This window comes from Anabrus simplex, chromosome 3, assembly GCF_040414725.1.
Source record: "Anabrus simplex isolate iqAnaSimp1 chromosome 3, ASM4041472v1, whole genome shotgun sequence".
NCBI classification, from domain to species: Eukaryota; Metazoa; Arthropoda; class Insecta; order Orthoptera; family Tettigoniidae; genus Anabrus; species Anabrus simplex.
This window is the reverse complement of record NC_090267.1, coordinates 275065441-275089202: the sequence shown is the minus strand read 5'-3', so window position 1 is coordinate 275089202 and position 23762 is coordinate 275065441. Positions and strand designations below refer to the sequence as shown.

The window sequence follows — 23762 nt, the reverse complement described above, 5'->3', positions numbered from 1 at the left end:
CCGAGAAACCTTTGATTTAATACAGATTGTTAAAGTTCAGGCTTCCTCCTGTAGAGGGATTTCAACTGGCGCAATATTTGAATTCGCGGCGTGGAGGTGTACCGCCCGGTACAGTCATTATTCTAAAGTTTGAACTGTTTAGGCTCCAAACTTATTTCTAACGCCCTCAACCAATACAGGGCGCTGTTTAACAAGATTCGACGCAGCAGTTTGTGTTCTTATAGAACTACTAACATGCAACTTGTTACCACATTTTTGGACAAGGACATTCAAAAAAGTATATAAATTACAACTGTTCGTAAGGCTTTATTAAGGCTTTATTATAAGAATACATTAACTACAGTCATCCCTCTCACTCATCTTTTGATGCTTATCATCCTCACTTTTATAATTTGTAATTTACCTTAAAAAAAACTACAATTAAGAACAATGAGGATCCTAATTTATAATCTTTCAGGTTTGAGATTAAGGCTGAAGATGCCTTTAAATAAAGGGCAAAACATGTCCCTATAATTTTCTTCATAAGATTTAATTCTTAATTAAAATCACTCTTTATGTATTGAATATGTGGAATAAAAAAAACATTAATATTTCTTTGACTTTAACAGATAAGTCTTTCAGCGAAGATGGGACAGGAAAGGGCTAGGAGTGGGAAGGAAGCGGCCGTGGCCTTCATTAGGTTACAGCCCATTTGCATGGTGTGAAAATGGGAAACTGCGGAAAACCATTTTCAGGGCTGCCGACAATGGGTTTCGAACCCACTATCTCTCGAATTCTGGATACTGGCTGCACTTAAGCGCACACCGCTATCGAGCTCGGTTTTACCTTTATTGAAGTTCAAGGTCAAATGTCAACACAGAAATGAAAGTTATAAATTTAGGTAAAGCAACTTGTTAAAAGAAAAAATTAAAAAATATGAATGCTATTAATGTCCTTGACAAGAACAGTTCATTTACAGAAAGGTGAAAAAATCAACCGTCTTCTCAATTGTATTCCAGTAACCAAAAATGTGGAAGGATAAGAAAGAGCAAGACAAAGATTATCTCTCTCTTTTTTTTTTAACTTTGAATTGTTGACACAAAATGGTTAATGGGACAAGAATGATTATTTTGGAATGGCAGTTTACAGAAACCTCAGTAATGTTCTCATATGCATGTAACAAAAGTAGACAATGAAGCTTGATTTTAAGCTGTAAACCAACAATTCATAGGAAAATTTGATAGGAAATTCTGCATAATATCCAGTTCATTCTTTTTTTAAGAAAAAGGTGCCGGTACTGTGTACCGTTGCATACTGCCACCGAAAAGGCACTGTATATACCAGGTTGTCCACCCCAGTTAGCCATGTCATACATGTTCTAAGCTTCACAGACCATAGGTAGGACGAAATGCACCCCATTGGAACAAAAACAAGATGCAATGACTGGGCGAACTCCCTTCCTTCGAGGCAAGTCACAACACAACACACAGATTCACTGCTTTATGATGTATTCAGCGATGAGTATGTGGATATGTCACTCATCTATAGAGAAGCTAGACAGAATGCACACCAGGCACAATGCCTGTGTCAAGAACGCTATCTGGATAGATTACAACTGACAGGCATGACATTTCAGAGTGTGGAAAGATGGCTGCGGGCTACTGCATTTCTTGGGAAGATCATCCCATGACGTTTGCTCACATTGAAGAGGTTGTCGTGGATGCTATCTGGCATAACCCTCACACTAGCACACAGGCATGGGAGACTAACATCAGCCGGGTATTTGTTATGTGGATATTGCATACCCAGCTGTTTCACCCATACCATCTGCACTTACACTAGGAACTGCATGATCATGATTTTGAAGCCTGGGTGGCATTCTGTCAATGCACCCTACAGCATGTGGATACTGACCCAGCCTTTTTAGCAACCTTTTTACAGACGAAGCCCGGTTCCACAACAATGGAATCATTAATCGCCATAATATACATAACTGGAGTGTGGATAATCCCCATTGGGTAAGACTGGTACCTCTCCAGGTGCAGTGGGGTGTGAATGTATGGCGTGACATTAAAGGCAATCACCTCATTAGTCCCCATTTCTTTGAGGGACTTCTGACGAGAGAACACTATCTGCAGTTTCTCTAAGATGAACTACCTCCATTCTTGGAACATGGCCCACTCCTTGACCGCTGCAGGATATTGTTTCAACATGATGGAACTACACCGCACATGATGGTTGTTATTCAGAACCATCTCCATGCGACGTATCCTGATAAATGGATAGGAAGGGGAGGACCTGTCACCTGGCCCACGAGATTGGTCGATCTTATGCCCGTGGATTTTTTTCTGTAGGGCTGTCTACAACAACTGGTGTATGCACAGGAGCCAGCCATTCCTGGTCACTTTAGATAGATCATCACAGAGGCACGTCGATCTGTTGCACCAGAAATGTTGCAATGTGCCAGACGATCCTTACAACATCACGCGCAATGCTGTATCGACCACAGAGGTCATCAATTCAAGTAGATGCTGCATTAAACAACATCAACAACTAAAATAATGTCACATGTTTCGTAACCTCTTCCAAACCAGCTCCATACCATATGCCATCATACCAACGGATATTTTCAGGGCCAAATAAACAAATTGGTCTGTGAAAACTTAAGTATGCAACCTGGCCACATCCCAGGCAGTTGGCTGTAAAAGAAAAAGGAAAATACTTGCATGGGATTTGAACCTCCTAACCCTCAAGCAGTGTTCACTTTCACATCTCCGACGCACCCCTGGCAAGTGAGCTATTGTGAGGCTTGACATGCAGCAGGTAGTTCTCAGCTTATTCAATACATGTCTTCGTATCTGTGCTAGTTTTATGGCTTCATTCATGGTACTCATAACAAATTAACAGTGGCACTCATGATTCCTGCTGTTTTCTAGCCCATAACCACACATCTAGTTATTACCCCGTTTTTTCTTGCTATTGGTTTTATGTCGCACCGACACAGATAGGTCTTATGGCGAGGATGGGGCAGGAAAGGGCTAGGACTGTGGACTGAGAAGGAAGTGGCCGTGGCCTTAATTAAGGTACAGCCCCAGCATTTGCCTGGTGTGAAAATGGAAAACCACGGAAAACCATCTTCAGGGCTGCCGACAGTGGGGTTCGAACCCACTATCTCCCGAATACTGGATACTGGCCGCACTTAAGGAACTACAGCTATCAAGCTCGGTGTACCCCGATTTAGGGAGAGGGACCTTCATATTTCAGAATTGTGGTAAACACTGTGGGTTGCATAAAACTAGATTGCAAGGGGCAGGTGAAACCACCCGGTATGTATGATCCCTGGGGAGAAGTTTCAAATTTATGGTGATAGACCTTATAAGAATCCTCGTTGACAACATTAGTTGCTTTTCTCTTGATGTATGTACGTAGTTCAGTGGTTTTTTTTCCAAGGCTCTTCTGGCTACGTACCTGTCAGTTCACTCCTTTCTGCCTGATACGGTGTTTTCGTGGAACAAAGAGGTGAAAGAAGGTGCTGGTTTGAATGGGTCTATCTATGACAGTCAAAGATTAATTTAAAACTTTAAAAAAAAGGTTATATATATTATTTTTTTTCAGATACTAAATTTGAACAAAACAACAAGATTTCAGGTACAGAGCTTGTTTGGTACAAGGTAGGAAAAAAACAGAAAAACCAAGAATTGATAAGTTACAATTTGAGCTTCAAGCTCATAAAAGGTCCTAACATCACTAATGTTGCGTTTAGACAGATAGTCAAGGAGATGAATCTCCCAATTTCTTTTACAGGATATTTAAAACACAATTTTCAAGAGCACTTTGCTCCAGCGATTACAGGTTACGGCCTTCCAAAGGCACCACTCAGTATTTACACAAATATCTATTACATTGCAAGAAATGAGCCTCTATGCTCTATAATTCAACCAAGGAGACTACGCTCCCAAACCCTTACAGCCTGCTCAAGGCAACCTTTACTTTTACACTAGTGATTAGAGCATCTTTGCTCAATAAAATTTAAACTTTCAGGCCTCTCTAGGCACAACCTACAATTTACAAGACCATATCAGTTGTCTTTTAAGTTTACACAGGGGTATCGAGTACCCATTCTATCGGGCCTTCGTGGAAAATAACAGGTTCAATTACTGGCCCAAAAATCAAAAGGTATGGAGACAGAAACTTGCACTCCTTGAAATCAAAGAATAAAACCCTACTTGGGCTTGTGGTCCGACGATGCAGAGGCTAATCTCAAACTACTGAGGTGACTAGATGGACAAGTTAAGTTCCAATTTACAATAGTGAAAACAGTTACAAAATCGTAGACGCCTCAAGATTAATTGAAGGGGAATTCGAGAGGGTAACACACTCTCTACCCCCGGTTTTCAGTTTAAGTACTTTTGACTTACTCAAACTTTTACATGAGAAGGAAGAAAGTTTACATTTTAGGAAATTGACTGCTACATATTTAAAGATTGGAACCTTCCCCTTGAGTCAGCTTGCGAAAATAACTACCGAGATAGAAAAATGGTGGCCATTACGTTCTGCCTGCCAATGGATGAGGGTCCCTGCCTCCTCTCTTAATACACACACTCAGTAACATGACAATCATTAAGACAAGTTAACTTGAAAAAGCGTCAGCTTTTATACCCGAGAGGAAGGTTCGAGAAGGCTCTGGACTAAACACCCTCTCATTTTATTGGACAACTGAAAAGTTACAAGAACCATGTGATTGGCAGAAACATAAATACATGAATTTTTCTATTGGTTGAGATCCCAAGTTGGCAGGAAGAGCTAGAAGTGTTGCAAACCGTGATACACACACAAAGAAAAAGTAATCTAGTCAGGTTAGGAAACCTTAAAATAACACATTACTCTATCACTTTAGTAGTGACACCTGTTGACCAACGTCCCAACTTCTTGCACTAGTTGTTTCAAGTTTTATGTGATAGATAGCGTTCTTCAAGGCGCTTCATTTAAATGCACGGGGTTGAGGTGTACCTCCTGGTATACTCCCCATACAATATTTAAGCCATTCCTGCACTTTCATTAAAAAGATGATTACAATTTGTTTTGATAAGGGTTACATGATTAATCTCAATGTGTTTTTAAATTTTTCATAACACAAATGCTTACTGAGGACTATATTTTACAGATAAGAATATACCATCTGGGATGCTTTTTTGTAGAGTTTTTGATGTGAGGTCTTCCATACATACCTGGGTCTATCTTTGATTGTTTGGGCAGTGTAAGTGAAGAAAGTGCTCCAATGGCATCCTTCTTTGACTTCCTTCAATAAAATTGCCACTAGTTGGCTCCCTTTTGTCATGTATTAATGGTTCATACACCTAAATCTTCCTCAACAAATATTCTATACTATACCAGGAAATGCCTGTACTTTAAAGCTTGAAGAGCATGAGATGAGCGCAAGGCGTGTACGGTACATTAAATTGGAGCTTGTACAGAGAGTGAGAGGGTTTTGCTTCGAATGAAGTTCATGTCTATTTTAAACTGTTGATTTATTAAACAAAGTCAAGATTATACCACCTCAGTACAGTTGGAGATTAGTTAGGCACGATGTGCTCCTGCTGCTGGCGATGTTCTGCATCGAACCTCTACTCCTCCTGTCCTCACTATGGAACACACCTCGGCACCATAGAACCATGTACCAATCCTTTGAGGGTTGGTCTTGAAATTCCAGATGTTCTAGAAGGTCTCGGAGTTCAAGTTGCAGGATTCACTCACGTGGAATAGTGGAGCAAGCACATGTATAAGTCCCCTGAACTGGTAGGATGGATGAGTAAGGAGGTGTAATTTATAATTGATTTGCACTGTTCCCATGAAGGGATTAAAGAAATGCTGATAGTTTGTGTTGAATGTCAATGGAATCAGATACAAGACACTTCTTTAAAGTGAACTGCACTAGTGTCTAACTTGAGGTGAAAAATTAAGGAACTCAAACAAGATTTTACAGCCGAATGTTAATGGAATCAAATCTGCACACTTCCTAATATCACTTGCACTTGTAAAATTAAGCACACAAAAAAACAAAGGTAATTCATGCTCTAAGTATTTGGAGAATTGAGGATGCAAACGCTCGTCATGTCCTCTAGGGTTCCAAGATCACTTTGATTCTATTTACAGTTATTTGGAGAGTTTATTTATTGAAATGAACACTGTTAGATGCCGTGGGAATATTATTCACAGTGAGTTAAATGACAATCATTTCTGGGTGTTAGAAGTAAAATGCCTAATGTGAAATTATCCTGTTCACACACACCTTTACATTTATATACTACACTGTTAGAATGCAAACTATTGAGTAAAATTAGTCCCTTCACTCGTAAGATTGTGTTTAAAGTTAAGAAAGTTACTAGTATGTCAAGTTTTATTCGTGAAAACTCTTAGGTATCGATTCACAGTTCATGAACGCAAGAATTGTAAGTTCTGATACACAAGATTTTAGTCACTTGAAAATGTTCAAAATCACACTGTCTAACTACAGGGCTATGTCCGTATACAGAGAAATGTAACAAGATTTTTGCAGAGTATCGAAGGCTTCTACTCTATAACATCAACGTATTGTAGCACTGACAACCACCAGAAGTCAACCGTACAGGTTTGACTGTGGGACAAGACTCATTTGTGTCCAATTCTCGCCTCTCTTTTATACTGAAGTCACAGAGACTGCAGCTGTTTCATTCCTCCCAATAACTTTCTAAATCTGTGATGGATTTGAATTGAAATCTGGTAGCATTGGAGGTATGAAAATGGGGTGTACGGTGATGTTACTCTCATATTTGTACCATAATTAATATACGAGTTATATTAAGGGTAGAAGGAAAAGGAAAGTTCTATGATTGACGTAACTTAGCCTTGGCGAGTTCGAGCTGGCTACTACCACACTTGCCACATTTCAAAACCAGTGCTAGACCAGCGTTTCTGGTACAATACATTAGTGAAAACCTCATCAGAAGCAGTTCTCTGGTTCTTGTGATTAATTCACTCAGTCTAAATACACTGACTGACAGAGCAAATGCAACACCAAGAAGGAGTGGTCAGAACTTTATGCCAATTGCAGGATAGACTGACGTCACTGAGGTATGCTCATGATGTGAAATGCGCCGCTGTGCTGCGCACGTAGCGAACGATAAATGGGACACGGCGTTGGCGAATGGCCCACTTCGTACCGTGATTTCTCAGCCGACAGTCATTGTAGAACGTGTTGTCGTGTGCCACAGGACACGTGCATAGCTAAGAATGCCAGGCCGCCGTCAACGGAGGCATTTCCAGCAGACAGACGACTTTACGAGGGGTATGGTGATCGGGCTGAGAAGGGCAGGTTGGTCGCTTCGTCAAATCGCAGCCGATACCCATAGGGATGTGTCCACGGTGCAGCGCCTGTGGCGAAGATGGTTGGCGCAGGGACATGTGGCACGTGCGAGGGGTCCAGGCGCAGCCCGAGTGACGTCAGCACGCGAGGATCGGCGCATCCGCCGCCAAGCGGTGGCAGCCCCGCACGCCACGTCAACCGCCATTCTTCAACATTTGCAAGACACCCTGGCTGTTCCAATATCGACCAGAACAATTTCCCGTCGATTGGTTAAAGGAGGCCTGCACTCCCGGCGTCCGCTCAGAAGACTACCATTGACTCCACAGCATAGACGTGCACGCCTGGCATGGTGCCGGGCTAGAGCGACTTGTATGAGGGAATGGTGGAACGTCGAGTTCTCCGATGAGTCACACTTCTGTTCTGTCAGTGATAGTCAGCGCAGACGAGTGTGGCGTCGGCGTGGAGAAAGGTCAAATCCGGCAGTAACTGTGGAGCGCCCTACCGCTAGACAACGCGGCATCATGGTTTGTGGCGCTATTGCGTATGATTCCACGTCACCTCTAGTGCGTATTCAAGGCACGTTAAATGCCCACCGCTACGTGCAGCATGTGCTGCGGCCGGTGGCACTCCCGTACCTTCAGGGGCTGCCCAATGCTCTGTTTCAGCAGGATAATGCCCGCCCACACACTGCTCGCATCTCCCAACAGGCTCTACGAGGTGTACAGATGCTTCCGTGGCCAGCGTACTCTCCGGACCTCTCACCAATCGAACACGTGTGGGATCTCATTGGACGCCGTTTGCAAACTCTGCCCCAGCCTCGTACGGACGACCAACTGTGGCAAATGGTTGACAGAGAATGGAGAACCATCCCTCAGGACACCATCCGCACTCTTATTGACTCTGTACCTTGACGTGTTTCTGCGTGCATTGCCGCTCGCGGTGGTCCTGCATCCTACTGAGTCGATGCCGTGCGCATTGTGTAACCTGCATATCGGTTTGAAATAAACATCAATTATTCGTCCGTGCCGTCTCTGTTTTTTCCCCAACTTTCATCCGTTTCGAACCACTCCTCCTTGGTGTTGCATTGTCACTGTCAGTCAGTGTAATTACAATGTATACACTACTGCTACACCATAATACTCTCTGATAGTTCCTTTCTTACACATACTGGGTACTGGCAATTAAATATGTCCAAAACTTCTAATAACAGTATTGGATATTTGTATGAATAGAAATATTTTTTGTGTATTCTTACATTTAAGGGGAAGGTTGGATATTTTCCTTGGAAACAGGAATAGCACAAAGGAGGAGCAGTATTTTAGGAATGGGTGGGTAGTGTTCTTTTAATATCAAACTCTGTGATCTTAGCATTTAAAATAGTATAGTATAGTATAGTATAGTATAAAATAGTATTTAATATTCTTTTGTCAAAGTACAAACTAACATTTCCCTCCCAGGTGCTCACACTTGGTAAGCATTGAATTCTGATCATAGAGCTACAGTTCAGTCTGGCTCTGCTGCTACTTAATTGTGCCAGGCTTCTCTCGTACATCTTTCCTCCCTTGGTAAATGCTTGTCTTTTCTCTCACTGATGGTGCTGTATTTACAAGGCCTAAATATTTTATCATTTCCATGCTCTTCACAACCCTCCCTTTGCTTTAGCCAATGCCAACATTCTTTCACAAGTAAGAACTCTAATATGCTGTGTCCACTTCTGTCTGCCATTCACATTGGCAAAAATCAGAGGTCTGCCCTCATGTCACTGTGAGTAGTGCCCATCCGTCGATGCTTTGGCTTTCCACAAGAACTTTCAGGATCTCATTGTTTCGTTCCTATAGTCACAGACGACCATCATCAGAAAATTTGTATACCCCGTATAAGGAATCCTGTACTTAATATGCTTTCCATTTACACAACTCAGAATATTATTACAGTACTGTTGCTTCATAATATAGATAGTATGGATTCTGTAATATGAAGTGCTTGTTTGTCAGCTCTCAAGATAACTTTTTTCAGATTCTGAAAATCTACTGATTGTTGTAACCAGTGAGTCTATCACTGTGTGGAAGTGGGGCACATCCTTAAAGTCCAAATCTACTGTGAATGGGGACATTCATGAAAATGCTGTTGAATTGATCTCTGCTAATAATATCTCCTTTCACACTATGGGAGAGAGGAAATCTGCCATTTACGTTTGTGCCACTGTTTCATTAGATGGACAGTATGTTGTAGCTGCGGCATCTGACCATAGTATCTCAATATGGGACATAGAAAACAACAAAATGGTTGTGGAATACAAAGATCACAGTGGGTAAGTATGTGTGAATAGTGTGTCTATTTCAAAGGAATTAACTTTATGTGAGACTCATTGAAGGAAATCAGCACTATAAGTCTTGGCAATGAAAGTTCAGTCATTTTATTTATTACCAGCATGAATACTGTTAACCCTGGATGGCTGGTCACGTACCTCTGTTTGTATTTGTTTTTCTGGAAAAAGAAGGGGTGTGTTTATCTATTATTAAGGCTGATAAGTTTTTGTACTAATCTCAAACTGAAATAAATTACTTACTATTTTTACATTAATGCTAGAAATGCAGATTTGTCAGTATGAATCTCTAATTCACTTCTTCCTTCTATAAAAAAGTCTCAAAGCAAACTCTTTGATGAAGGCCTTGCTTCATTGAAAATGTTTAGAAGAAGAAATAAATTTCTCTTGCCGGGCTGAGTGGCTCAGACGGTTAAGGCGCTGGCCTTCTAACCCCAACTTGGCAGGTTCGATCCTGGCTCAGTCCAGTGGTATTTGAAGGTGCTCAAATACGATAGCCCCGTGTCGGTAGATTTACTGGCACGTTAAAGAACTCCTGCGGGACTAAATTCCGGCACCTCGGCGTCTCCGAAGACCTTAAAAAGTAGTTAGTGGGACTTAAAACAAATAACATTATTATTATTAAATTTCTCTTAATCTTTTTTTCTGACTGTTACGGCACTCAGCACAGTCTGTTGTAAATGAAGTGTGACTCCTGCCAGGCTGAGTGGCTCAGAGGGTTGAGGCGCTGGAGTCCTGACCTCCACTTGACAGGGTCGATCCTGGCTCAGTCCAGTGGTATTTCATGGTGCTCAAATACGTCAGCCTCATGTCGGTAGATTTAGTGGCACGTGAAAGAACTCATGCAGGACTCAGTTCTGGCACCTCAGTATCTCCGTAAACCTTAAAAAGAGTAGTTAGTAGTCCATAAAGCAAATAACATTATTTATTTATTTATTTATTTATTTATTTATTTATTTATTTATTTATTTATTTATTTATTTATTTATTTATTTTATATTTATTGTGCCCAACTGTGGAGTGCGTTTGAACTTATTTTGCACAATGTTTCTTATTCTTTTCTTCACAAAATATCTCTTCGTTTTTTCACTGTGTTCCTTTCTGCATGTTTCTGTCCAGCCTGTATTTTTTCTTTTTGGTTTCTCTGCAAATTTATGTTTGTTTACTAAGCTTCTAAATTTTATTCTATCTTGAATGGTTTCATCCTCAGTCTTCTTGTAGATCTTGTAGATCTTGTAGATCTTCATGAATTTCTGCTAACCAATTGTTGCAGATTTTCAGCGTTAGAGCTAGATTTAGAATTTTCTTTGTCAGCCTGTGGTTATGCATTCTGTGTAGGTGTCCGTGGAATTTTAGTCGTCTCTTTCTGATGTTATCTGTGATTTTTTCTGTGAGTTGAAAATTTTTGTGTGGTTTCTTTTTCATCCAAATTCCATTTTCGAACTTTGGTCCTAGGATTTTTCTGAGAATTTTCCTCTCTTGTTTCTCAATGCTTTTCATTTGTGACCTGCCGCCAATGATCAGTGTTTCAGATGCATAAAGTGTCTCTGGTTTGATGACTGTATTGCAGTGTCGTAATTTTGCATTTTTTGATATACATCTTTTGTTGTATCTGTTCCATGTGATTTTGTAAGCCCTTTGCAGTTTAGCAGTTCTTTCTTTGTTAGCTTCCTGATTTAACCCTGCTGGCTGAATAATTTCACCTAGATACTTGAATTTGTCTACTTGGGAAATTATTCCACATTTGGTGATTAATAGTTGATTGTCGAATTTTGATTTAGTTCCTTCCATAAACTGCGTCTTTTCAAATGAAATTTGAAGTCCAGTTTTTGCGGCTATTTCGTGCAATTTTTCTATGGAATGGATTGCTTCTTGTCTGTTGTTCGAAAGGATCGCAAGGTCATCTGCGAAAGCTAAGCAATCAAGGTGAATTTTGTCTTTAAGAAGTCTGCCAATGTTTATACCTTTAGTTTCTTTTCTCCATTCACAAATCACTTTTTCCAAAACTAAATTGAATAGTAGTGGAGATAGTCCATCTCTCTGTCGGATACCAGTTCTGATTTCGAACGGATCAGAAATTTCTCCCAAGAACTTAACTTTTGATGTTGTGTTGGTCAGAGTTTGTTTAATCAATTCCCTCGTTTTCCTGTCGACTTGAAATTCCTCTAGTATGTTGAACAGGGTCTGCCGATCTATGGAAACATATGCCTTTTTGAAGTCAACAAAGGTGATTACTGTTTGTTTGGTTTTGCGAATCTGTAGTATGGTTTTTAGGTTTAGGATTTGTTCTGCGCAGGATCTCCCTTTTCGGAATCCAGCCTGATAATCTCCAATCAGGTGGTCTGTTTGTTTCTCTAATCTATTAAGTAGAGCTTTAGAGAAGATTTTATATACGAGTGAGAGGAGAGAAATTCCTCTGTAGTTATTAATATCTGATTTGTCTCCTTTCTTGTGAAGTGGGTGAATCAATGCACATTTCCAATCCTCCGGAATTTCTTCAGAAAACCAGATGTCCTGTAAGATTTTTTGAATACTCTGGGCCAGTTTGTCACCACCAATTTTCAACATTTCAGCGATTATTCCATCTTCTCCTGGTGCTTTGTTGTCTTTTAAATCTCTGATTATTTGTTTGACTTCTTGTAATGTGGTGGGAGGGGGGGGGTTCTGAATCTGGATTAGGTGTTGGTTTTTCGTAGGTGAATTGTTCTTTCGGAGATTCACAGTTTAAAAGGTCCATGAAATGGTTTGCTAGGAGTTCACAATTTCCGTTATTAGTTGTTTCCAAAGTCCCATCTGTACGTTTGAAACAGAGACTAGGTGCCTGGTAATTGGATAATTCTTCTCTGAATGTTCTGTAGAAGTTTCGTGTATTGTTTTTCTTGAAATCTTCTTCGATTTCTGCCAGTCTGTTTTGATCATATTTTCGTTTTTCATATCTGATGATTTTTGAGGTTTGTTTCTGTGTTTTGAAGAATTCATCACGATTTTGATCAGTTGTATGGGAACTCCAGTTTAGCCAGGACCTAATTCTGACTTCTATGGCCTTGTCACAGGTGTTATTATTATTATTATTATTATTATTATTATTATTATTATTATTATTATTATTATTATTATTATTATTATTATTATTATTCAGCGACTCCTCCTCTTCTTGGGGGGGTATTCCAAAAGTCCATGAACTCCTAATTTGCAGGCATGACATTGAAGAGTTGCTGAAAAAAAAAAAAAAAAAAAAAAAAAAAAAGACTTAAAATGCTACTGTTAATGCACATTCTTATTAGGAATAGATTCATGTTAGAACATATCCAACGTACTAGCGCAAAGGGTTGATGAACTCTAGTACTGCTCTGTATAGAACCTGCAGAAATGCACTAAGAGAGAAATGCTTTAAGAGGAAGAATTATTTCCTGTGTACGAGATTTGTACCATTTTCTTTAATAGCCATTTTCATATGATCAGAAATGATGGGTCATGGGCAGTATCTTGCCAGAGCCAAAAATGGTGCAATGAACAAGTCTATAATTCTTACATTACATTACATTACATTACATTAAAAACCTCTATGGGGAGGATACTTTTAAGAAGGCTTCAAAATTCAGCAAATTAAGAAAGAAGTCTATTCTTCTTTCTTTATGCTTTCTGCTGAGATACAGTGACCATAACATCATTCCCAACTGTGTGAAGCTGAAGCATACGTTAAATACTCTGAAGGCCAGGAGATTATATGGACTGCCTAAGCTCCATAAAGATGATGTACTCCTCAGACCTATTGTTAGTGCGATAGGTTCTCCTACATATGCTCTGGCTAAATACCTAAGCAAATTGCTTCAGCTACACACAGGAAGTACTGAATCATACGTCAGGGACTCTCGGTATTTCGTCAACAAGCTGTCAACCATAACCCTTCAACCTAATGCACTTTTGGTGAGTTTCGATGTGGAGTCCTTGTTCACTAAAGTGCCGATTGACTCAGTCATGTCTCTCATTGAACACCTGTTTATTAAGCTTTTTTACCACTGCATGACTTCCAGCTATTTCTTATGGGGTGGGAATTTTTACGAACAGGTGGACGGAGTGGCTATGGGTAGTCCACTTTAGCCCGTAGTGGCTAATTTCCTTATGAAGCATTTTGAGGAGGAGGCTATTGCTTCGGTGCCCGTAAAAAACCTATGATATGGTGGAGGTATGTTGATGCATTTGTGGTCTGGGCAGAAGGTCCTGAGAAACTTCATCTATTTCTAAACCACCTAAATCACCAACATCCTTCAATTAATTTCACTATGGGGATGGAGTCAGACGGATGCCTTCCTTTTTTGAATATTAAGAAAGAAACTGGACGGCTCCTTAGGACATACCGTCTATCATAAGCCTACCCACACAAATCACTATCTTCATGCAGATTCTCACCACAATCCAGCACAAAAACAAGGCATTCTCACGCTACTTGCCAAGAGGGCGAGACATATTTGTGAGCCATCAAATATCCAGGTGGAGATGGACATGCTCAGTCACGTTCAAGGGTAATGATTACAGTGATTTGCAGATTCATAAAGCCCTGCATCCCAGAGAAACGACCAAGCAAAGCTCACTGAAGGACGAAGTAAAGGAAACTGCCTACTTGCCTTACATTCACAACACAATAGATCGAATTGCCAAGGTCCTCCGCAAACACAAACACAGTCTGGGTAAAACCAAGGACAAATTGTCCCCACTTTTATATCCTGAGGTATATGAAATTCCCTGTGCTTGCAGTAAGGTATGCATCGGCCAAACATGCCAGTCCATAGGTACCCATATCACGGTACACGAACGTAATATTCGTCTCAATCAGCCAGACAAATCAGCAATAGCTGAGCACGCTCTATCGTCGGGTCATGATGTCATGTTCCAAGATGTCCACAGATACATTCCACACATTCCTAAAAATGTTCCAAGAGAGTTGTATTAATTACTTAATTTGTGTTTAGTCTAATAATTTGGCCACCTCTGTAATTCCATCCTTTATTTACCACCAATTGGTTTTTTTAGTATTTTACTGTGTATCAGTCAATCTCAGCTTTTAAAAATATATCCTTTTGGTGCAGAAATCTTTCAAGATTTCAATTTTGTTTACCTTTATATCTAAAATGGACTTCCTATAATTTATTAAATATCTTAATGGTGGTTTGTAATGCACAGATTGGTTCGCTGTTTGGATACATTTTGGACTGAAGAATATCAGTTATTACTCTCGGGGTCTGATGACAGAACCTTGAAGATCTGGCGACTTGATCAATCTGAGGCTGAGCAGCAGATAAACCTCCTGGCTAGTTTTGATACCACTTGGGATTCAAAAAGTTTGGAAACAATGTTACCCCTTCTTGCTGCTCCAGATTCCAGTAATAAATTAAAGGTGTGTATTATTTAAATAGAACATTCAGTTCTAACAGTAAATTATTAATTTTCCTTTTTGTCCTCAGTTCTCAAGTACCATTCATTTCAAACTATTGTGTGGGGTAATGTTTCTGAAAACATGTCTACACCTGTTAAATAATACCCTTCATTTCAGGCATCTCTAACTGATTGGTGTCCCCTGAACTGTGACCAGAGTAGGTCATTAGGAAGGCAAATATAAGATAGCTCCACTTTCTGTCTAATAATTTGCATATTACTCAAACTAAGAAATATATTGGACTTAAAGCCTTTGCACTCCATTTACTTTTCACTATTGCTAATAGTCCACTCTGATTTATTTCTGCACTTTCATCAGAAAAATCTTATCATATAATTTAAGTGTAAACTTTCTCTCTTATTTTTAAAGTAAATTGTAATTCATAGTATAAATAGAGTTGTCAGTGAGCACCGAAATTCTGTTCATGGTACATTTATAAGGACGCGCAACATGACTGCCACTGTCTGAATTATTGTGATGTAATGGAAATTGACCTGTTATGCAATGTCTTTTCCTCCTTTTTGGGATCACATATAAATTGTTGCTTGTCCTCCCACATTTCATCTGTGTCTCTACATGATTGGCGCAATTAATCTTCGAGAGCACTGGATAGTCACCAGGTGAATTCCGTTCATCGAGGAACTTGGTTATTTCAGTATCAATACTTATGGAGGTTAAAATATAACTATAAGAATTTATACTGTAAAATACACACTGCACTTCAGTAACGCACTCTAGAAAATAACATGACTGTCAGCATGAATTGCAAGTTCCATTGACGAAAGAAACAGTGTGATTGGGAGTAAAAAAAAGTTTTAAAAGGAAAGCAGGCCATTGCTATGCAAGGAGAATAATGTAGCAAGCATCCAACCAACTTAAATAATCCATCAGGTGGCAGAGAATGCCAGTAGAACACAACTTACGAAGCGTGATTTTTAAGTAAGGTCTGTTTTGTTGTAGACACTAGTAGTTCGCGTGCATATCGCAACGAGCGCATGTGTCATGTACTGGCATGCCTCGGGAACAACTGTGCTCAGTTTCAGCTCTGTAGCTAACCTGTACGGTTCTGTTCTGTGCTTTCAAAATGTTTGACTATCAACTTGCCTGCCGCATGTGAAATTCGGTCAGTGATATAGTTTTTGTCAGCAAGGAACCTGTCTGCTGCAGAAATTCATCGACAGATTTGCGAAGTGTATGGTGATACTGTTGTGAGTGAAAGCAAAGTGCGTAAGTGGGTACGACAATTCAAAGATGGCCGTGACAACATCTATGATGAGGACCGCTCCGGTCGCCCTTCTTTGATTACAGACGATTTGGTGGCTTCAGTTGAAGCAAAGATTCGTGAGAACAGGCGCTTCACAATAACAGGTCTCTCAAACGAATTTCCTGATGTGTCGAGATCAGTGCTTTACAACATTGTTTCTGAACACCTGAAGTTTAGGAAACTGTGCTCCCGTTGGGTCCCAAAACTCCTAACAGAGGACCACAAAAACCAAAGATTTGAGTGTGCGATGAAGTTCTTGAGTCGTTATGGCGAAGAAGGTGACGGCTTCTTGAGTCAGATCGTAACTGGAGACGAAACATGGGTTTCGCATATCACGCCCGAATCGAAGCAACAGAGCATGGAATGGAGACACACACTCGCCTGTAAAGGTGAAGGCCACACAGACTCTGTCCCAGCACAAAATCGTGGCGTCGGTGTTTTGGGATAGGCATGGTGTTTTGTTGTTCGACTTCATGCAATGAGGAACCACTATCAATGCAGAAGCATACTGCTAAACCCTGAGAAAGCTACGCAGAGCGATTCAAAACAAAAGACACGGCATGCTGACAAAGGGAATTGTCCTTCTCCCATGACAATGCAATGCAATGCAATGCAATGCAATGCAATGCAGGTCAGACCTGCGATTTATTGGACAGTTTTGGCTGGGAAGTTTTACACCACCCACCCTACAGTCCTGATCTTGCGCCGAGCGATTACCATCTGTTCCTCCACCTCAAACATCACCTCAATGGCAACCATTTCAATGATGATGACGACGTGAAAATGGCAGTGAACTCTTGGTTATTGAAGCAGGCAGCAAGTTTCTACGAAGAGGATATCTTAAAGTTGGTTATGAGGTATGATAAGTGTTTGAACAAACTTGGCAACTATTTCAAAAATTAGAGTGAAGCATGTACTTTCTGAAAATAACTTTACTTTTTTTAAATAACCTTTCGTTGTGTACTTATTTTGAAACGGATCTTACTTAAAAAACACGCCTTGTACATTTGAAAAGAAGGTTCCACCTTGCTGTATTTAAATTTATTGGCTAACCTATGCAAGTTAATACATATGTTTAGCTTAAATATCTTGTTGTCTATATTAGTACATGTCCTTTTTCGGAACATCTTCAGTTAAGACAAAAATTGTCCATTACGAAAATTGACACAAACAGATAAAACATTAGAATTACGTAGCTTAAAAATATATTTAAGTTCAACACTGATAACATTGGATGAGAAACGTTTGAAAAAGGGCTATAGTAATGTTAGGTCCATAATGAATTAAATCTACAAGGGAGGCATGTTTACTGTGTGTTGTTTTATTTGCTTTGAGGAAACAAATCTTTCTAACACTGTCATGTAGATTAGTAATACTTAATGTCGAATACAAAAATTTTTTGAAAAGAAAAATTGCACTGTTGACTTAAGTACTGATAGGATTTCCTATGTGGACCAGGAGAACTCCTTGAAATCTTAGTTGAAGTTACACTTTGGTTGTAGTTTTATCTAAGATGGTAAATTGGCTGGGAGTTTCCCTGTAGGTCCTGTAGTGCTTGCTCCATATATATGCTGTCCGCTGTTTGAATGTGCCAGCACACATTTTAACTTCTCAAAAAATTGGTTATTCTGTTGGACATTTTCAACTCCAAGGACAAAACTTTTATTATAAGGAACTGTATTTTGATCTATATAATATGATATAAAGCATTTCATTATTGTGTTCTGAAAATGTTAATGAAATTACATTTTTATCTATATAGAGTAGAAGTCCGCTATAGCGAATACGGCATATAACGAGAACTCCGTTATAGCGACGACTTTTTTCTGTCCCTTCAAAATTCCTATATTAAACTGTGTACCGTCCTTCGGTTACAGCGAGAACCCTATCACTGACGCATCCGTTATTACGAGCGATTAAGCGCGCGCGATTTTTTCCGTTAAAGATATTTATGCACCCCAGCGATGATATTGCATGCGATCGATTACCCTCGACATCATTTCCTCACTATATGCACTAGAGATTTCTCTCGTCGACATTCAAAGGCGATGTCGGAGTTGATTAGTAATACCCGTCTACAGTTGTTACGTAAAGAAAATTCGAAATGAAAGGGAACATATTTTCGTAATAAATGCGTAAATAGCGTGTCCGATAACAGTTGTTAACTCGTTAAAAATTAAGGCTCACTAAACGACCGCTTAATTTTGAGGCTAAGTACTGCAATATAAGTAAAAATGGGATACACGTCGAGATATGGTAGAGTGCTTAATTGATTTCAGAGGTTAGTTTATATTTTGTCGCGTCTGGTTAAATTACGGAAAGGCTGTTATGAAAATTTATAGCAAGAAGGTTATCACTTCTCTACTGGCGCTTGAAGTGTGCTTTCATCATACGTATAGTACGGTTAAGTTAGGATACATGACGCTGTTTGAATAAGAAAGCTAAGGTGTTTGCCACAGAAATCTCTGGATTGATACTGTATTTCTCTGAATCCAAGATAATTTTTTTCCCTCAGAATCTTCTGCGAAAACTCAAGAGTTGTTGCATTCACGGCCTAACAGTAAGTTAATGGATACCACTGGTAACTACCGCGGTAACCACGGTGCTTCTTTTCACACGCACACAGAACTCGTTGACAATAAACGACCGCCTCTTTACTACCAAATACAGTAGAGACAATACGCGACATTTACGGATTTAGCCTTGTTAAAATGGGAGACAATACGAAGGTGGCGCTCCTAGTGACTTGACCTGAAAAGTCGCGCTAAATTCAAATATCAATGGATTTGCATATACGAAAACGGATAAATAAATTACGTCTAGAAAGAAAGTATTATTGAGATATTAACTTCGAAGTTGCTAAAGCAATTCTGGATAAATGAATGAAGAATTATTTAAAAGGTTATTATTTAAAGACTGAAATTAGACATATAAACAAGATGTGAAATGAACTGCTGTGAAATGGCTTGATCTTTCATTTAAGCATTACTTTTTTTTGCTTTAGCATTCCTGCCTGAACTTTTACGATTAGATTTGTCTTTTTTCTCATTTAAAAAAACATTGTATCATCACATTAAGACACTTGTCAATAAAAATTTCGGCACATTCCTTACACACATGATGCAATGAATTAACATTTAAAAGCTGAACAATTTTCCTCTTAACATGAAGCCTACTAACAGAAAGAAAATCTATAAAATCCCGGCTTTAATCTGTGAGGAGGGATAAAAGAAAGAAAAGTATGAAAATATTGTCCATAGTGATGCTTTGAGGAATATTTACATACAATTTGAGTAAAAATGTAACATACCCTTGGCTGTATAGTCGAGGATTTCTAAAGTCGCTGGCCTGGAAATGATCTGAACAGATCTTATAATTCTTATATAAGCGTAACGTCCCTTCTTTCTTGTACACCTTATCCAAATCGCTTCTGTGACATTTCAAAACCCACAGATCACACCTACAACAACACATCGGTATTGAAGGTTAACTGCTGCACTATATAATAAAATTCGCGTATTATATTTTAAGCCAGTTAAAATATGGGTCGAGCAGGTCAGAAAATTATGAAGTACCTCCTATAAAAGTCTCTTTGTCATTGGAAGAAGATATATATATACAAACACAATATTACATTTTCTTGTCATGATGGAAGCAAAAGAAAGACCGCGCATTCTTCTCTACTTCATAATTACTGCAGCCAAACACAGCACATACCTTTCCCCTCGTGTTGAGAGGAGATATCAAGGAATGACACACGCTACTATTTAATTATGTAAACTCACTGAAAACGATAAATAACACCAAAAACTTCACACACAAATACACGTGCTCTTATGACAGAACCAGTAGTTCTCAGGTCTACCCGCTAGAGAGAGCTCTAATAGCTGTCCCTCGATATCTCATTGAGTTAAAATTGAAATAATTGAAAAATAGATTCAACCTATTTAATACAAAAAAATAAGAAATGTAGTAAATTACATTCTCATTTAATAATAAGTAGAAATGGTACCGGTTTTGACCCTAGTCCAGGTCATCGTCAGCTGATTAAAACATGAAAAACAATGCATAGGAAAAGGAAAAGATTAAGTATACTCCGGATCAGTAGAAGAGGCGATATAAATGAACGGGGGTAGACAATTTAGACTCCATTAGACTCAGAAGAAATAAAATGAAAGTCAGTCAAAAGAAAAAGTGCACAATTCTCTGAGCGGCAGCATGGCACACGCAGCGCTAGGCAAAGTCCCACAATGTTTACGAATAGCGGAGAACGGTTAAATGAGTAAGTTTTTAAACACTGCCAGGCACAAAGACACATCACAATCGAACACATACGAAGATCCATGATCGTGCAGGAGTTGAAGACGAGTAGGTCCATTGAAGCAACTTGCCAGCTCCCGGTGATCAGCGCGACACATTCAATATCAGGCACTGTGGTTTCAAACGCCAAAGTAAAATGGAGAATAGCTTGAAGATCCAGTAATTTACTTTGGTCGTGGGAAAGTAAGGGGGCTGTTACACAGGCTCGATCGAACGACTGCGATCAACCGACTAAGAAAACAAACCTACAGAGGGCAGTGGCACCAGTCACACAGCATCGATCGTCAGCGATCAACTACGAGCGATGAAGATCGACTGGTTTGTGAAAACAAACGTGTCCGTTTTTCAGTCGCAGTCGTTCGATGATGGCGGACGCAACATAGTCATCTCTTGATGAAATCGAAACATTAATTTGCTTAGTGTATGAAAACAAAGTGGTGTGTAATCCTAGACTCCCTGGATATAGTAATAGGGAGACCGTGAATTTTGTATGGCATTCTAGAGCGTCGAGAATTGGGACAAAAACTGGTAAGTAATTATTAGATTGATTAAGATTATCTTATGAAGTGTTATCTTAGGTTATTTATTGATAAAATATATTATACGGAATAGATTGGTAAAAAAAGTTACACTAGGAGAAGTAGTAATTATCATTCTTGTAACTTAATTGAAGAAATGTTTGGAAAACATAAGCAGTGCTTTCCTAACCTCAATCTCGTACCTAATGAAATGAATACCACTGTTCGCTTTAATGACAAATAAGTGTAGGCCTATGCCATAAGTAGGCCTACTACTGCATGTATATTTTCTTTGTCACAATGTTCTGATTCATTGTTTCAGGAAAAAGTTGTACCAAAACATGGCAAATTCTGAGGGCAGGATATCGAACTTGGATAGATAACATCCTCTCCTCCCAGGTTCTGCTGTACAGAAAACATAAAATGGGTCTACTTCAATGCCCTCAACTTTCTGGAACTCTTCATTGCTGGAAGAAGGTACAATTCAGTAATATTTATTTTTAAAAGTAGGCCTACACAGACCAGTGTTCTAGTTGTGAAAGAGTGAGGGGAAGATTCAGTCTGTAGGCCATAAGTTCCACCCATCTGTTCATCAATTTATCAGATATAACTGAAAGTAATATAATATAATCTAACCTAACAATCATCTTACTAAAATAATTATTGAAAGTAACAATTTCTTAAACAGAAGTCTTGTGTCCAGACTAAAATGTAGCTCCAATTTAGAAGAATTGCATTAATATGTTGTTCATTTTTTTCAGTTCTATAACAAACACATCTATGGAAGTGGCACCTGATGTATGAGAGCCTTTTCACCAAGCTGAAATAGAGGAGGAGGAAGCAGAAATAATTTGTGTTGGAGGGGTTTAACTCCTACAGTTCAGAAATTACTGAAGGGACTTCAACTTCCAGTCCAGTGGCTTCTGCTTCTACAAACAGCTCTGCTAGCAGTTAAAAATAAAAGAAACAGAAATGTGACAGTGATGTGTTAAGTGAATATTTAGAAAGGATACTGAAAATTGAAAAGAGAATGTAGGTAATCATAATCAATGTTATTTTTAGTGTCTTCATGATGACATGGAAAGAATGAGTGTACTAGGTCGAAGGGTTTTCAAAGTTAAAATTCAGGAACTGTTGTATACACTGTTAGACCAAGAAAGAATCTAATAAAATTTATGTTCTTGAGAAATGTTCTACTTTTTAAATTGAATCAGTTTTTGTTATACTTATCTATCAATATTTATTGGAATCCTCAGTGAGTTATGTGTATTAACACCTGATGGGAAAGAACCTTAACTCCAATTTTTATTACTTATTAGCGTTATTACAACATCTTAATTTGTATATTTTATGTGGTAGAACATGTATGGTTTACAAGGAAAGGAGTATTTTGAAATACATGTAGTAGGTCCTTTCTGTGTGTATGTAGTAAGCAGTTGTACAGCACAGGTGGTCTGAAACCAGACTGGCATATTGATAGTTCTGTCCAAGAGCTGACTTCCTTCTTACGGTATACTGTTGATCGCAACTGCAAACTCATTGCACTAGGTTTGTACAGCACAGGTGGTCTGAAACCAGACCAGTGTAAAGACATGAGTAGTTTTGTCCAGGAGCTGACTGCCTTCTTACAGAATACTGTTGATCATACCTGCAAGCTCATTGCGTTGGGTTTACTGCGTCTGTATTCAATGTTGCTTACTATACTGCCATCCTGGGAGAATACACATCCTAAATATCTATTTGAAATTATCTACCTGTTCCAGTTTTGTATTCTCAACCTGACATTCAGTTCTATTTTAGGTGTCTTCCCTACTGCCATCACTTTAGTCTTGAAACAACTAATTTTCATGTCATATTCATTGCATCCTTTTTGAAGTTGCAAGATATTAGATTGTACAGTTTCAATAGACCAAGTCATTCGTATAGGACAAAATTCTTACTACAGTTATACTTGACAGAATCCCTCCCTGCCACCTTATACCTTTGTAACTTAGGTAGCCTTTATCTCCTCATTCCAAGTACTCTCCTGCCATTGGTACCTGTCTGCACCAGCAATCACTACTTTCATGTCTGTTACCGTACTTACAATTTATTAATAACATATAGGCCTACAGAGGGCATCAAGGTAGACCGATTATTTTATTTTTTTGTGCTGTAGATCCATATAAACAATGAAAGACAAAGATGAAAAATTCATTTGTAACTACTTTGACAGGTGTTTCTACCAAAGTTTTGTAGATTTTAATCTGCAACATAAAAAACTGTATTTTGTGTGATGTGATATTAAGGGGATATGATGGCAGAACATGTACATATTTATAAAAAATATATTCATATGACAGTTACATGCTTGTAATAAAAGGTTGAGTAGATTAATTACCCTGTAAGTCAATCCAAGCTCTTACAAGACCCATACACCCTACTCTGTCAAACATTAATTTATATAATCGGTATTTACAAACAGTTTTGACAGGCAATGTAAGATATAGCAAAATTAAATCATTTACCACCTGAGCAATAGGCCTAAATAACATTTTACTGCAGACGGCAATAGTATTTAGTTGTTAGAAAGGCATACT

General features: G+C 39.0%; 1 protein-coding gene across 1 annotated transcript in view; it reads left to right on the top strand.

The window, feature by feature from the left end:
* LOC136866773 (apoptotic protease-activating factor 1) overlaps positions 1 to 23762 on the top strand; it is a 279902-nt gene that overhangs the window by 204356 nt on the left and 51784 nt on the right. Inside the window, exons 16-17 of the mRNA XM_067143881.2 lie at positions 9338 to 9632; positions 14829 to 15042. Coding sequence (XP_066999982.2) covers positions 9338 to 9632; positions 14829 to 15042 — 509 coding nt within the window. The remainder of the gene's footprint in view (positions 1 to 9337; positions 9633 to 14828; positions 15043 to 23762) is intronic.